This window comes from Urocampus carinirostris, chromosome 13 (assembly GCF_059441175.1).
Source record: "Urocampus carinirostris isolate Australia breed hairy pipefish chromosome 13, RoL_Ucar_1.0, whole genome shotgun sequence".
NCBI classification, from domain to species: domain Eukaryota; kingdom Metazoa; phylum Chordata; class Actinopteri; order Syngnathiformes; family Syngnathidae; genus Urocampus; species Urocampus carinirostris.
In genome coordinates this window covers 21913114-21931072 of record NC_142361.1, presented here as the reverse complement: position 1 = coordinate 21931072, position 17959 = coordinate 21913114, and the positions used below count along the sequence as shown (strand labels likewise).

Genomic DNA, 17959 nt, shown 5'->3' with positions numbered 1-17959 from the left:
GGTCCCTTCTCAAGGTTTCTCTTTTTCCTCACGCTGAGGTTTTGAGTTGTTCCTTGCCCGCATGTTGGTTTAAGATCAGGTAATTGTGTTATTGTAATCCTGTGCAGTCCTTTGAGACATTTTTGTGATTAAGGGCTATATAATTAAAGTTGACTTGACTTGACTTGACTCGAAATATTCTTTTATGTGTACATGTATATAGTTTCTGTCAGGACCAGAATGGAAACAGGACTCAATTGCGTAGCGTTTACCAAAAGTTTCATTGAAGGAAAGAGAAAGGGCTGCGCCCACGATCCGGTGTTCGCTGGACGCGGGAAGGCGCTCTCGTACTCGGATGGTGATCGATGCCGGTGTCAGGGACGGGAATACTGGTTGGTAGCCGGGATTAGGAAAGCAAGGCTTGGTCGGGGTCGGAAACAAGTCGTAGGCCAGAACGGGAGAGTAGTCGGGGTCAGGATCAAAACAGGTCGTAGCCGGAGTCAGATGGGAGCAAAAATGGGCCAGGTGGGAGTCAGGTTCGAAAAAGGCTTGCCAAGAATACACTGAGGTTTGCAGACAGACTGACAACAGGCGACAGACAGGACTGGGTTCAAATAGTGACAGGGAGCCAATCAGAACCCGCGGCGGTTGGCACCAAATGAGAGGGCACAGCTGAATCACATCAGTAATCATGACAGTTTCTTAGATTTATTAAGGTGGCAACTGTGTGGACAAGAATTTCATTGTGCAGGGAATTGTGGTTCTCTACTGTGCATATGACAATAAACACTTTGAATAATGATATTAATAATAATAATAATAGTAATAATAATAATAATGAATGTTATTTTAAGAATAGACAAAAAATATTGAATAACCATAAATAAATGCAAACATATTCACTCATTTAATTATCATACCAACTGATTACTTTATACAAAAAATAGATAATTGGCAAAGTAGTTGCAGTGTTGTGTAATATAAAGTAGTAAGCAAAAACAGCCTTTTTTGCTTTGCTTGTATAATTCTAACCCAATTTTAAAATGTTAAAAATTCCACCAAGACAATAGGAAGTGAACATCAACAGCCCGGGAACAGGCTCAACACAACACATGAAACGAAATACAGTGAGACAAAGCCCTTCTCCTCACCTTCAATATGATTCATCACCAGGCTATGCTATCTCTATCATCTACACAAAGTAAGTGCCTGATCCAAGATAATTTAACACTCCATCATTTCTTCTGACAATGCAAATTGCCCTCTATGAGCTATCAGTGCAATCCCCAGTGACAGGCCGTGCATTTCACACCTAGGCCTTGAATAGCCTTAATTGAGCCAACCCTTAAAAGTATTTTATGGCCATAAAACATTTACTGCAGCTACAGCTGTGACACATAAAATACATCGATAACAACCTCATAAAGTTGCATGAGTATTTAGGAATATAGCAACATTTTGTTCGCCAAAGTTGTTTGTTTTTGTGGCCAAATCCATCCTCCTTTCTTTCTTCATGAAGATTTAAGTTAGTCTGTCATAGAGATTTTCCGTGCGTAGCAGTTTCATCAGGAAATTCATTTCTATTTCCATCGAAGCAAACGCTAAAAGTTGAGTCTCTTCTATCATATTCCTGGCATAAGTTTTTATTTGATTAAGGTTTGAAAATGTCCGTTTAACAGAGTCAGTGGACACAGCAATCTTTGTGATTTAAAAACTACATTTTGGTGTTTTTATTTGTAAAATTACATTTGCAATATACCATCCCTGGAGAAAAAAGAAAGCATTTTGGACAGGACCTAGGAATGGAGAAGTAAATCTTTGTGTGGTTTGAAGCCAAAATGATTATGGATATGGAGTGTCTCTGTTAAATGTCAGTTTGTATGCTCTTAAGATTGCCAAAAGTCAGCCAAATAAATATGACGGCTTTACTGCTTCTAAAGGAATATGTACCCGTTTTTTTCTGTCTTTTATTATGTAGCTATTTAAAAGCAACTTCAGGGGGTCGGCTTCAATGCAGGTATATATTGAAACAATGTTCTATACATCGTCTGTATGACTAAGACTCACCAGATAAGTGTATATTTTAATGCTACTTTAATCATACATTCAAGCTTGTCGGAATCTCACAACAGACAGGCAGCTTTTAACAGGCACAGTTCCGCCTATTGGTTCCTACCAATATTCCCACATGAGGTAATTTGCAACTAAATAGTTACTTTCAGATTGACGCGCCACTTTTGGGTGTCAATAATATGGGTGGTAACCGGAGTAATTAGTAACTCTAACTATGTCATGATTTGCCCATTGCCCTCACCTGTGCCCACTCGTTTCCTGATTGGTTCCCCTCCTATTTAAACACATCACTCTCATTCACTCCTTGTCAGTCCGCCAGCGAACATCCGCACATGCAAGGCAAGCACTTTTTGACTCGGGCTCCCATCCTGTCCTGTTTCCTGCTCGTCCGTCGCTGACTTCCCGATTGTCTCAGGTCCTCTGACCACGCTCCCATCTCCTGTCCCAGCTTCCTGACCTGTTTCCGTCCTATGACCACGCTCCGATCTCCCGTCCCGGCTCCCGGACTTCTTTCCGTCCTATGACCACGCTCCGATCTCCCGTCCCGGATGCCTGACTTGTTTCCGTCGTCCAACCACGCTCCGATCTCGAGGGCTTCCTGCTTCTGCCCAACGAGCACCGGATCTCTGTCGTTTGTTCCAACGCGCCCGACTTCCCCGATTCCTCAATAAAGCTTTGTGTGAAACGTTACGCGTTTGGTTCTACTGTCTGTTCTCGTTCTGAAAAACTAATTACCTTTCCTTCCTAGTTACGAGCCCAACACTGGTCCGAACACTGGTAACTAGATCCCGCAACAGGACAAAAAAAGATTGGTAAATAGTTATCGGGGACTGATTGATTCACCTAAAAACAGATGATAAGTTAATTATATTCGCAAACGCATAGAAGGAAAAATCCTGCTCACAAGGACTGCTCAAGAACGCCGGACTAAAATCGCCCTAACAGCTGGCGAGTTATTAAGATTTGAAAGTGGCTCTACACGAGCCTTCCACCGTGCAATACAAAGGAAAAGATACACTGCGGCTCAAAGAGAAGTTGTGTCTCATTTGAACAAGCACAGACACTCCTATAAATAATTCAACATTGGGACGCTGCCTAAATTTCCACTGGGGTGGATTATTTGATATTTTATTCCGTGTCAGAAGGCTAAGTCTGATTTATACAGACACCTTTTTCCCTGCCGTAAGACGCATGGTGATGAAGTGCGAGGGTCAAGGTTCACGTTCTTTGAAGGCGTATAAGCCTTTCATATTAAGCTATCTCACTTTGTGATTTACAAATGATTAAATCACGAGAATCTGCTTTTAAAGGGGGCACGACGTTGCACTTATTTTGGGTTGCCGTTTGTTACCCGGAGCTTCCTACGTTCACACAAAGGTCATGTTTGGAAATTTGAGAAGTTTCCTTGGGGTGTTCGGTAAAATCATGAATAGATTTTCTCAACTTGATGTTATTATATTCTATTTTGTTTGTATTGCGTTTGGCTGTGACCGAGTTCCATAACATCAGGACAAATTTAAAACAAAGACCTGGTAGAAAGCGAGCGAGTCGGAGCAAAGAATGACCTGAAGCAATGAATAATGAATGAAGACGGGAATACATAATTTAGTTGGTATTGTTGCATATTTTATGGTAATCATTTAGCTTTCATTTACGATTGCGTTGCTGCTGAATGGAACTACAGTTAGGAAAAATATATCACGGCAAAAAAAAAATCATTTATTGTTGATTGTATCATTTCCCCATGGCCATTTCGACGATCAACCTGAGCTATCTTTGTGTGTAGTTTGAAGCTCCTGCCGAGTTTTTGAAATCTACTCGAAGAGTCTAAATTCCCACAAGGTGTGCATGTGAGATTGTTATTTTGCCTACATGTGCCTTGCAACGGACTACCTAAAATTGCACCCATGACTCAGAGAAAAACAGTCATAAAATAATACATGAATGCATGGAAATGTATTTTCGAGCATTGGTTTTTAACTGGTCTGACTTCAGCACCCACCATTCCACCCTAATGACGAGCTATGTCCCAAATCAGGAAATAAATTCCACTTGGCAAATTTATCCAAAGAAAGGATTGTGCAGGATAAAGCAGAAATTGTCAGGACCAGAATGGAAACAGGACCCAATTGCGTGACATTTACCACAAGTTTTATTTAAAAAAAAAGAAGGGCTGCGCCCACGATCAGGTGTTCGCTGGACGCGGGAAGCAAGTTGCTCTCGGATTCGGACTGGGATCCGAACACAAAGTGGATCCTCCGTAGTGAGTGATGGCGGTGTCAGGGACGGAAAAAAACGGGTCGGTAGCCAGGACTTGGAGAGCAAGGCGTGGTCGGGGTCGGAAACGAGTCGTAGGCCAGAACAGGAGAGTGACGTAGTCGGGGACAAAAAGAGGTCATAAGTCGGGACGGGAGAACAGACGTGGTCAGGAGCAAAACAGATCATAGCTGGAGACAGACGGGAGCAAAAAAACGGAACAGGTGGGAGTCAGGGTCGAAAAAGGCTTGCCTAGTGTTAACTGAGGTTCGCAGACGGACTGACAACAGGGGATTGTCAGGACCGGGTTCAAATAATGACAGGGAGCCAATCAGAACACGCAGCGGTTGGCGCCAAATGAACGGGCACAGCTGAGTCACATCAGTAATCATGACAGAAATAAATAAATATATTCACCTTTTTTTCCAAGAGCAAAATGACCAGCAAGACCAAAACGACTGAAAGTAGTGTATACACTCGCATATAAATATACATCACAAATACAATAAGCGACCTTCTAAAACTGCTCTAAAATAGCCACATACTAAAATAAGTTCAAATTGTTACTAAAGAATGTACCCAAACATCAATAATTATATAATAATGTACTTAATAAAGGTTAATATATTGGTCATAGGCTTAAACTATTTTCTGTACCTCCCAGCATCGCTTCAATGGTAGACACTATTACACAATTTTCGTATTTCACAATTGTTTCCTTCTTCAATTCGATCGTTTTTGCCACTTTTCTTTCCTCTTATCACTAACTTTCTTAGGACCCTTTATTATGGGTAGACAAATGTAATAAAATCAATGAAATCAAAATAAAATTAGATGTGGTCCCTTTCAAACATGCTGATATACTGAAGCGCCAGAAAAGATTAAAAGGGTCATTACCAGCATCTACTGTTAAGGATTGTATTTGCCTCTTTGTTTTTTGTTTTTCTTCTTAGCATTATTTTGCCAAGGGAAAGGCCTACCACCCACCGAGAATAGGTTCGCAACCCACTTTTGGGTCTTGACCCAATTGTTAAAAAACACTGCTTTAAAGGGACAAAACAATAACAAGAGTTAAAAAATGCAAGGAAGAATATAAACTATGGAGAATCTAAGTGATCAAAATACACTATTTTACTTTAAAGGGAAGGTGAAATGAAATGAAATGATCTGCATTTATATAGCGCTTTTCAAGTCAATGACTTCCCAAAGCGCTTTACAATGGGCTCCACATTTCCCAATAGCGGCCTTGCAGCCATGTAAGGCGCTAACCTGCTTATTAGGGGTATTAGGGTTCAGTGTCTTACCCAAGGACACTTCGACATGTAACACGGACGAGCCGGGATTCGAACTGGGATCCTTTGATCCCAAGACGAGCGCTCTACCTCCTGAGCTACTGCCGCCCCAAGGTGCGTATTTGACCACTAAATGTCGCTGTATTGTGTAATGCAACCGAAAACCAATGCTGCAAAGCAGAAGAATACAAACTGTGTATAGTCAAAATAACCAAACCACATCATTTTTCTTCTTGTTTTTTTTTTTGGTTTTTTTTGTCAAGCTCTTCAAAAGCTTTTGTTTTCTTCGGGCAGCAAGGTGACTAACAATTATTTCAGCTCCCTCTAGGTTAGGCTTATGTTATTTAAAACAAACTCAAACTTCTTGACTTTTGAGTATTTAAAAAATACACGTATTTTATATTTGTTTATGTATTTTTACTTATTATTCAAATCAATATATATGTTTTTTTTTACCAATAACTGGCAGCAAATGATGAACAATATTCTTTCAAAAGAAGGTTTATTTTGCATCCAAAAATAACTGATTTTTAAAAGAAAAAACATTTTGTACATACATAAGCTGCGCCTCACTTTAAGCCGCATGTGCCCGTATTGAAACATGAGATATTTACAAAGAAAGACAGAACACAGAAAGAGTTTTAATAATATAAGGTACACAGGGGCAGCACGTCGGCGCAGTGGTTAGCACGTGTGCGGCACAGTTCTGACGTCATGAGATCAAAACCTCCTGTGAGGAGTTTTCATGTTCTCCCCGTGCTTGCGTGGGTTTCCTCGGGGCACTCCGGTTTCCTCCCACACTCCAAAAACATGCATGTCAGGTTAATTGGCCAGACTAAATTGTCCCCAGGTGTGAATGAACGAGTGAGTTATCTGTCTCTGTGTGCCCTGCGACTGGCTGGCAACCAGTTCAGGGTGGCCCCTGCCCACTGCCCGAAAATAGCTGGGATGGGCTCCAGCAACCCTGCGACCCTGGGATAAGCGGTGCAGATAATGGATGGATGGATGGAGGTACTGATATATGCCATGCCACATATCATTGGAAAGATTAAACTATTGGGATTCAAAAATATACTCATCAGAGAAACATCACCTTGAGTCTGAAACAAGACACCCGAAAACTATAAAGCTGTACGTCCCCTGACCGTCTTCAACTTCTTTGAAAGTCCAGGAAAAGGCTTCGTTACCTGAAGAACAATCCATAGAATCCAACTGTGAAAATTTTTTACTCCAAATCATACGAAAATGCATAAATTGAATCTCCCTAGTTTGTATTTTTCCTTGTGCTTTTTAGCAATCGTTTTTGGTTGCACTTCACCACACAGTGACATCTAGTGGCGAAATAATATACAAGGGCATCCGTAATCGGGAAGACTTGTAGCAGATTTACGATCAAGAACCAGAGGTTTTTGAAATACACTGGTAATTTATTGCATGAAGTTATAAAATTATAGAAGTACTGGGGGATTTGTAGGATGTCTTATTCTTTGTAGGAGTGGAGCAGGTATCAGTACCTCAAGAATTAAGTATTGCAAAAAAAAAGAAAATGTCTGACAAAATAAGAACATTCTTACCTTTCTTATTTTACTTTACCTTCCAGAATGTTTTCAATTAGGTGTTTGCTGCGTACACTTCCTTGAACCAGTTTTGCAAAATTGAAAAGCCCTTTACCGTCACAGGCGCTTTCTCTTATGATGCTGCTTTCAATATGACGCCGTTAATGCTGCAGTGATGTTTAATAAAATATGGAAATAAATGTGTGCACCGGACATTCACTCCAGTGACCCTTGTATCGCTCCTAAATGTTGGATGGAGCTCATTTCAATAGAGGCAGAGCGCATGGAGAAAATAGAGTAAAATACTGCCATCAACTGTTTGAAAATAGGCTCACATGTGGAAAGTAAGTTTCTTATTTAATCAGCTACAGTATATCTATATTTTAACAGAACATGTCAGATGAGGAAAATATCAAGCTCAACCCTCACCATCGACCGTAAGTTAATTACGATCATTTTGTTATATCTCTCTTTAACAAACGTTAAAATGTGCAGTCTTCAATCATAAATTATAATCATACACTCCTGCATGTTTTGGAGGATACAAAACAATGCATTCTATATGGTCAAAGAGTTGAATAATTCCTAATCTCATTTTATTTTTTATTTTTTTTCTTTCTTTCTCCTCTTATTGAATTCAATGCATTGTTATACAAGAGCGGGACAACATGTGCTGACTGATTGAACCAGACAAAACGACAAAAATGAGCAAAACCGGAGCTACAAATCCTCCACCAAAATATGCAGCTCATTAGGAAGACGTATAATGAGCTGATGAAACAGGGAACAGGGATGAAGAGGGAGAGATGTTTTTTCTATATCTTTATTTTTTATAATTTTTTATTTGCCATAATTTTTCAAAGCTCTTTTCATAATTGACATTGATAGATAGATAGAGGGATGGATGGATGGATGTAGAGAGAGAGAGAAATAAAGAAAGACAGAGATAAAAAAGAAAACAGGGATAATTTGGAGGATGTTTTAACCAAGGTCACGATTGACCCAGTTTGGACTCCTCAGGCATGAAAAATAAAGTGAATGCATACCTGTCAACCTCCACGGCTCCACACCCATACAAACTGTCGTATTTTCCCATACAAAATAATCGTACACTACCTGTATATCTTTTTTTTCTGAATGATTTATGATGCGAAATCCCCAGGCGGCAGACGCATGCGATGGACAAATTTGCGTTTTTCCGTACAGCTTTCCTTGTACGTCATACTCGTCTTAAAATGCATAAAAAAGGGTACTTTGTACGGCAAAATCGTACAGGTTGACAGGTATGTGAATGTCACCTTAGTGGCACTACTAAATCAACCAAATTTGAATTGCACTAAAAATGAATTTCTGAGTTGGAAAAGAATTTGCTTTTGCTGTCACTTCCGAAGACGACCAAGCCAAAAATGTTACCAACAGCTGGCCTCAGTTGGACTTTGACTTTTAAAATAAGATCTGGTAGACCCACCTAAAATACTGTTCTCTCTCCATACGGCAGACAGAGGAGCCAGAAAGTTCCTGAGGTACCTTTTAGAGACTACAAGAGTAAGATCTTCCAAAAGATTGTGATAAAAAATGGTTGATATTCTTCTGTGAAAAAGGAGCCTCCTGGTGTGTCTTGGGCAAGTACAGCCTGGTGGCACCCATCCCTCTCCACGCCAACAATATGAAATACTGTATTCTATACGACCATGCAAACCCTATGTTTTCCGTCTAAATCATAGCTTACATGCGCAATATTAATTATAATATTCATGTTGAGGACATTTGGTGTGTCGACTTCTCTTTAAGCTTCAAAAGATCTATTTTCTCGTTTGATTTTTAAAGTTTTGTTCTCCATCTTGCTATTGCCTATTACAATATTTTCTGCACAATAAGGCGCATTGAACTATAAGGGGCATCATATTCAAAATTCAAAATTACAGTAAGATTGCATGGAATTAAATAAACACATTTAAATTGAAATAATTTGTTTCATAGAAAATAAATTACCATGAAGAAAACTGGTTTCACAGATAACGTTAACTTTAGAGACAAACAATTAACATGTTAACCACAAGAGGGCACTCAAACCCACTCTTTATGTTTATCAAAGGTAGAATAGTAACTGTCCATCCATCCATCCATTATTTGCACCGCTTATCCTTAGTAGGGTCGTGGGGGTGCTGGAGCCCATCCCAGCTATCTTCGGGCAGTGGGCAGGTGTCCCCTGAACTGGTTGCCAGCCAATCGCAGGGAACACAGGGACGACAACTCGCTCGCTCATTCACACCTAGGGACAATTTGGACCGGCCAATTAACCTGACATGCATGTTTTTGGAATGTGGGATGTAACTGGAGTGCCAGGAGGAAACCCACATAAGCACGGGGGGAACATGCAAACTGGAAGGTTGGTAGCTGGATTTGAACCCATGACCTCAGAACTGTGGCGCACACACGCTAAGCACTGTGCCGCCGTGCTGCCAGAAAAGTTACTGTATGCAGGATAATTTAATCGTAACTTTGCATATCTAATTTTCTCCACCGTACTTCGTGGTATACTGTATAAGGCAAAATGAAAAAACAATATGAACAAAATCAATTTCCCACATGCCATTGAAAGCAATTTTGTGATTTTTCTTATGAAGAACAATGAAATAATTTAAGAAAGATTTTCTTCCATGGGGTGAGATTTTAATAAGTTAATAAAATGTTAAATTAGAAGTACTGCCTTTTCCATGAACGTATCCGTCATGATAATTACTGATTTCTATATTTTGGTTTTTATGTATTAGGATGGGTATACTTTCCACCTTGAAAGTTTGAAGGAATCTTATCACAGGCTTTTACTGGGGTTTGCATGTTGTGTGCGGGTTTTGTTTTATCCTAAAAAAGTATGTGAAAATAAAATAAAAATCTCAAATGCATGTGAAAAGAATATTAACGAGGTCAGGGTGTTCAGCTCACCTATCGTCCAGAGTTAAATAGGACTCCGGCTCATACGCCAGGATCATTATAAGGTTGAGCATTACAGCAACTAGATGGATGAATTCATAATGCCAATGTGGCAATGCAGATTATTCCTGATTTAAACGTATGCCAAGCTTGTTTAAATATGTATTTGGTTTAGTAATGTATGTATAAAGATTAATTGGGGAAATTTATAGTTGAAGCACATTTTTCTCATTGCAGATGAGGGTGCAGGAGATTTGTTGGATCTGGAATATGTAAGTTTGTAAAGCATACGGTGAAGCTATTTATACAGATTTATCATTTTCTGGCATATTTTACTGTATGCTTTCCGCAGGATAATGACATGTATGATTACCCACGAGAGCCCAATATCAGTTATGAGCTGCCAACGAGTCAGAAAGCTTTCGGCCGAACACCGCCGTCATCATTCCTGAAGGGAAACTAATTCGGTCAGTCGTGACGAACGTATAATGGCTGAGTATATGTTCTCATACAGCGGCACGGCAGATGGGTGGTTAGAGCGAGCACCACAGTGCACAGGTTCAGGTTTCAAGTCCAGCTACCGGAGTCTCCCCGTGTGGAGTTTGCATGTTCTCCCCATGGCTGCGTGATTTTTCTCTGGGCACTCCGGTTTCCACCCCAGACTTTAAAAACATGCATGTGAGGTTATTTGGCCGGTCCGAATTGTCCGTAGGTGTGAATGAGTGAGTGAGTTGTCTGTCCCTGTGTTCCCAGCGACTGGGTGGCAACCAGTTCAGGGTGTCCCCAGACCACTGCCCGAAGACAGCTGGGATGAGCTCCAGCACCGCCGACATCCTTCTGAGGATAAGCGGCGCAGATATTGGTTGGATGGAAGTTCTCATATTTACAAATTGAATCATCTTTGTTTTTTATTTTATGATATTTATTTCTTATGAAAAATAAAAACTTGTTCATCACGTGTTTGTTTAACATCCGGGTCGTCTGATGCGATGGGTCCAACAAGTGCTGGAGTTGAACAGTTTCATTGAGTTTCTTTATTACAGTAAAACAGTTAACCTCTTAATGTTTCGACGGTCTCCACAGAAAACAAACGATCAGTCTGAAAGAGGAAGGCAAATTTACATCTTCGACCTGTGAATCTCGTCTATGGAGGAGTTTGGAAACCATAAAACGTAAGCTTACCCAAAAACGATAGAGACAGGCTAGCTCACCAACAAGTCCACTAGTTAATCATCAAATGAGATGAATGTCCGCAAAAATGGCTTCGTTACATCTGCGAGAGTCCAGTGAATCCAACCATGTTGAATATTCACTCTAAAACACACAATAATATCTACGGATTAAAAAAAAAAATCTGCCTAAAAGCATTTCTGCATTGTTGTATATTCTATGTTGCAATAGGCCTGTTTCGCCATACTTTTCCGTTTACAAATAAAATCATATCCAATATGGCTGTTAGCCTTTGACCTTTCAAATGACACTACTCTCAGCCAATAGCAGAACTTTTTTTTCTTTTTACGCTCCACAGCCAACATTAGCCTTTAAGGGCCTGATAGATAAATCTGACATCACCTCCTTTGAGCTTTGACTATATTTAGCCTGAAGAAACCGAATCAAATAATGATTGACACGTTGGTGTCCAAATTAAGTCTGAAAAGAGCAATATGCAGATATACAATGTATATTCAAGTTAGATGTCAAAATAAATGTGCATTACGGCACTCATGATTCATTTTTACTACCATTATTACGCGCAAGTGTGCAAAATCATTGACTGACTTCTGGAAAGTCAAACGTTTACAATTCTTTCAATGTGTGTAAAATATCGGTCAACGTAAAATACACAGTCACAAAGGTTTTAGAGCTGTAAAATGGTCGTCTCCAAATCATCACTTTTGGAAACGCCTAGATCTACCTTTAGAAAAATGAGGAAAATACAATGTTTAGTTTTTCGGATTGTATTTAAAGGTGACAAAGTACCAGGTTGGGCATTAAGCTATTGTCTCACCTTTTTTCCATCTTACATGCACATGCTACATTCAAAATGACACCTGCTAGCTGTGGTCTCAAAGTAGAGCAGGCCGCTAGACGCATGTTACTGTACTATGTACATTTTCCACTGAAGTTGAGAAGGACAGAGCATACTTCCTTAGTTTCAGTATGTCCTCACATTACATAGCAAGTAGAATCAGGTGGCTTGTGTGAAGTTTTTAAATAGAAGCAAAAACACCTGGGGAGTTGTTAGGATCAGAACATTATGCAAATGCTGACACTTTGCTTCTCCTTTACAGAGAGCTGCCACATCGGGCTGAACCTGAAACACAGAAAGGCCTTCAAGAGGGGGCAAACAATCAAGACAACTGCCCCCTGAACCCACACTCACAGACAATAACAATGTAAGATGAAGAACCTTCAGACTGCACTCGTCAGTTCACGCAATACTCCCTGCAGAGTGTTCACAACAACTGTTTATTTTTGTTAAGTGTGTTGTTGTTGCGACTCCGCAGAGAGACTACGTCAATCCAAACGCAGTTATCCGGATGACGACTATATACAAGCCTTAGATGACAGCATTCCTGGTAAGCCTAATCAAAAGCTCAAATCAAGTGCAAAAATGAAAAATAGAATACCCCTTGCAATAGAAATTGTTTGGAATAATACTAATATAATAAATATAGGAATACTGCTTTTTTTATCCCCACCATCAACACACTCGAAAATTGTATAATGAACGCAAAACAATTTTTTCAAAATTATTGACTTAGTCTAGGGAGGTACAAAAATGCTAATCGCCCTATGTTAACAACCTTGATTCATTATACAGAAAGGCATCTTTAAACATGGAGAGGAGCTCCTAAAAATACACACTACTATGATTTACTTGTGAATATTGTGCAGGTTTTTTTTTATTTTAAAATCACCCGAACATTTAAAACGAGCACAATTTTAAAAATGGGAACCATATATAAAAGCCATAGCTTCAAGTTTGAATGTATGTTTTTTACAGATTTCCATAGATCTGAAGTTTCTGACAAAAAAGTGGGCTATTTTTTTACTCAGTTGATTTTTCAGATTTCGATCTGTATGTAACGGACGGACGGACGGACGGACGGACGGACGGACAGACAGACAGATTGGCTGATACCTGTGATTCGAATTTCAATTGAAAGCAAGATGGACGTCTCGACAAAAACTGGTGGTGATATTTTTAATTATTAATTATTAATGTATTATTAATTATTATTATGATTATATCATAATATAACAATAATAATAATATTATAATCATAATATAATATAATCATCATAATATAATTATTAATGTATTATTTATTCAAATAGAACAAAGTAAACTGAACTCATATTCCACAAAGACGATGCTTTTCACAAAAAGTACCACAGTCAAGCCATTTGGCTTTCTCACGCACCGTTACCATTGGACAGCCAACTGACTGGATTACTTTCACCAGTGAGCTGCAATTGAGGCAAACCTTGGTGTGAACAACTCAGTAAAGTAGCAAAAGTAATGTAAAAAGTAAAGTAATGTTGGGTGGGAAAATAGTGAATGTGCATCTATATTGTGATATATGTGCTTTTTGCTCTTTTACACTGTTGCTATGCTATGTTTTCAGCTCTGCTTCCTTTCTAAAAAGCACATCTAGGGACAAGAATTGTGAATTAGCTAAATGCTCAATATGAAACATCTATCTATTTCTATGTTTCTTTCACTGTCCTGGACAATAACATAAATAAATATAACAAAATATAAAATAACAAGCCAGACAGACTGGGTGCCGAGCACCCCCAAAGCTCTGGACTTAATATTGCCCCTGTCGTAAATTAATATCCTATATCACCAATTATCTTGAGTGAACGTTGCTAAAATGTTAATTTTGGGCCCAATTAGCTTGAGAACTGCTATTATTACATTATTAAAAAAAACAAAATCTGAGAAAATAATTATTAAACTATTCGACTTTGTGCAGAAAGATAGCAATAAAGTGATGTAATCACCCAATGGAATACTACCGCATGTGATAAGTTTCTGTTGTAGATCATATTTTATTGCACGGTTCGGGCTTTTGTGTCAGGAAGCGGGTCGAGAAGCAGGAAGTTGGAACTCATTTGCGTAGACGATCTGTCACTTTAATTGAGAAAGAAAAGTTGTCTAACACACAAACGGACCAAAAACCAAACAAAGCAGGCTCAAATGCAGGCAAAACTACAGACTAGGCATTTAACGGGATTAAACAGAACTTGCAGGAATCCCTCAGAATGCTACACCGAAGTGCAACAAAGTCCAACAAGCACAACAAGAATAAACAGGTATCAAACAGGCATGAACAGGTTTTCAACAAGGGTAAACAATTATCTGGCCAAAGGCAGTTCCAAAAGGCGAGTTTAAGTACCCATAGAAGTAATCAGGAAAATGCAGGTCAGCCGGTGTCAAAGGGCGGGGCCAGCTGGGCGCCATGACAACCGTGTAGGACATGACATTCTGCACTTTTTCTTACACTAAATCTTCCCACACACGCATGGGAGAATTTTCCAAATTGTGCTAAAGCTCAGACGTGCAGGAAAACGATTCATCCAAACCCTCTGGATGGCTTTTTACAGGAAAAAAATCTTACCAGGAAAATACAAAATGATTTCAATTGCAAATCTCCTTTTCAGTGAGTAATTTCTTTATTGTGGTCAAAGAAGAAAAAAAAATCCAATAACATGATTTTCTTGAAACAGCCATCCATCCATTATCTGCACTGCTTATCCTCACTAGGGTCGCGGGGGGTGCCGGAGCCCATCCCAGCTGTCTTTGGGCAGAGAGCAGTGGACACCCTGAACTGGTGGCCAGCGAGTCGCAGGGCACACTGAGACAGACAACTCACTCACCCATGCATGTCTTTGGAGTGTGGGAGGAAGCTGGAGTGCCCAGGGGGAACCCACACAAGCATGGAGAAAACATGCAAACTCCGCACAGGAGGCTCAAGTGCCTGGACTTGAACCCTGACCCTTTGCACTGTGGGGCTGCGCTGTCCCGCCCCGTCTTGAAACATCTTCCCAACAAATCACATCAAAGAGACGTTTATGGTTTCCAAAGGAGTGTTTCTCACCAAACAAGTACTCTTACAAATTCCAAACCTATTCTCAAATACAACATAAATAATGTGCCTTGCAAAAGATCACGCTAAGAACTGTTTGTCATATTCCCAAATTTCAGGGAGTCTCAAAAGGCTTCACAGACCACAGATTACTGCAAATTACAGACTACTGTATTATTACACCATCCCTTGATCTAAGACTGACATGAGAGCAAGGAAAAATTCAAAAACCTCAACATGAGAAAAATGAAGTAACCCTGAGAACAAACCGCACATGAAGTAATCCCCCTTCCAGGATGACCAGGCAGTAATGAAGAAATAATGCACTGATATTGTCAACACAAAATATAGGTCATTCATAATCTATAGAATAGAAGTGTGTTTTAAGCCTATAAACAGTTCCACTGAGGTTGCAGATCAAATATCAGGGGGAAGAGCATTCGACAGCACCGGGGCCCGAATCGAGAACGTTCTAGAACCTGCGAAGCTCTTTTTGGATCTTGAGATCACTAGTAGACCAGCATTTTCAGAGCGAAGGCTCCGGACCGAAACATAGGGGGAAAATTAAATCGAAATATATGAGGGAACAAGTCCATGCATGATTTTCTATAATACCAACAGAACCTTAAAATCACTTTAAGCTAACAGGGAGCCAAAGGTTAGCTAAAAACCAAACTTTCTTAGTTGAAAGCCTTGCTGCAGCAATTTGTTCCAGCTGCTGGCTTTGGAAAAGTAACAAAAAGCAATATCAACAGGAATCCCTTTTGCTGTGTTATCTATTGAACACATTCTTTCAAAAACTGAAGCTAAACCTGACTAACCTGTGTGTGCATGATCGTCTATGACCTCCCTGCCGAAAAAGACTCATGAAGTGTGGGATCATGATGAACGTGGGTAGAAAAAACCCACTTATTTCTCATTGTAGCGAGAACTGCATATCAAAATTAAGCTTGTAGCGCCACCGAGAGGATAACTGAGATAAATACAAGAGAGATTCTCCTTTAGCTTTCTAATTGTGGTTAACTTTTCATTTCACTCCTGCAGGGCCACCCAAACCTTTACTAAGAGGGTATGTAACACTCAAATGTTTATTACAAGTATATTACATTTCATAATGAATGACGGAAGCTCTTATATGGCCCATTTTCTTTTTGACCAGGTTTGCAAAACCTTCCAATGGTAGGTGCAACTAATCCGTTCTTGCAATTGCATTGATGTTTGATACTTACTTTTGTTATTTGATTTTAAAAAATAGTATGTATGTTTGTTCAAATGACAGGCAGAAGACAAAAAGCAAAGGGCCTTTGAGAGTTAGTATTTTTATATGTAAATAACAAGTATGAGAATGTGCAGTAATTGTTTTTCCGATGCTACAATAGATTGGTATCAACAATGGAATCTGGAAATAAACGTAATACTGTCACGGTCGCCATGGCGACCAGTCTGCCGCGCCCCCGAACTCAAGCTGAAGCAGATCAGCTGATTGCTGGTCTGCTACTTAAGGCTGGGTTGTGGGTTTGGCGGGTGCTGGCTCATTCTGTCACGAGGCGGAGTGGAGTGGAAGGAGTGATCGGACCAGAACGGAGGCAGGAGGCAGGAAGGGAGAACTCAATTGCGTGACGATCCATAAGTTTTATTTAACAAAATAAAAGTTGTCCAAAAGTCAGGGACAAGACAAACAAAAACATTCTTACAATCAGAACAGAACGGTACAGAGTTCCTCGGGCACGAACTCAACAGGACAGGGCATTACAGACGGAAAATGTTTTAAAAACTAAAACAGGACATGGCATAGCAGACCGGGGAATGTGTAATGAGCCAGCGCCCGCCAAACCCACAACCCAGCCTTAAGTAGCAGACCAGCAATCAGCTGATCTGCTTCAGCTTGAGTTCGGGGGCGCGGCAGACTGGTCGCCATGGCGACTGTGACAAATACTTGTTATTAGACCTACTTACAATGATTATAATTTAAAAAATCTTGAATTGAAATAGATACTGTTCAAATATTGAAATATGTCACTGCATATAGTCGTAATTGTCACATCTAATCAGTACAGCAATATTTTAATCAAGTTATCATTTAGTGGTAATTAATGCATCTTGTGATGATCTATAAATTCAAATTTACTTATTTGCCTATTTACTAGTTGTTTTCTTCACTTATCGCGATAATACGTCCATTTATCTATTCGTTATACAGTCTCTACAATGCTCTAAGTGGTGTCCTGATTTACTGTTGGAAGGGAGGGCTTGAGACTTGTAAAACCACCTGCAGGTTTTAGTCTGGTCGAAGGACTGGTGTGAAACTGATCGCTCGGGAATTTTCCACTAACTTCTGGATTGCGCCCCTTTGGTATATATATGATTGTCGAACCTTTGAAAGGGCACTTGTGAAACATTACAGCCTTAGTCTGTACTCACAAGCCCAGAATGTCGTTTTATTTATTTGATTTGAGTAATAAAGATCTCAAACTGCTCACTCCAGCGCTTGTTTTTACCTGTCTCTAACACGCTGAAAAAGAAAGAGTCTGTCCTTTAATACCCAAACTGGAAAGGAAGGAAAGAAAGAAAGAAGGAAATAAAAAACAGAGAAAAAGAAAGTAAAGGAAAGAGAGATAGAAAGAAAGAAAGAGGGGTAGAGGGAGGGTGCAGGAGGGAGAAAGAAAGAAAGAAAGAAAGAAAGAAAGAGAGAAAGAGAGAAAGAGAAAGAGATAGAGAAAGAGAGAAAGAAAGAAAGAAAGAAAGAGGTGGAGGGATGGGGCAGGAGAAA

At 39.8% G+C, this 17959-nt stretch overlaps 1 protein-coding gene across 1 annotated transcript in view; it reads left to right on the top strand.

Moving 5' to 3' along the window:
- LOC148354086 (uncharacterized) overlaps positions 1–17959 on the top strand; it is a 173043-nt gene that overhangs the window by 154678 nt on the left and 406 nt on the right. The window contains exons 4-8 of the mRNA XM_088352004.1: positions 10328–10362; positions 12382–12486; positions 12598–12669; positions 16234–16258; positions 16349–16368. Coding sequence (XP_088208130.1) covers positions 10328–10362; positions 12382–12486; positions 12598–12634 — 177 coding nt within the window. The 3' untranslated portion in view covers positions 12635–12669; positions 16234–16258; positions 16349–16368. The remainder of the gene's footprint in view (positions 1–10327; positions 10363–12381; positions 12487–12597; positions 12670–16233; positions 16259–16348; positions 16369–17959) is intronic.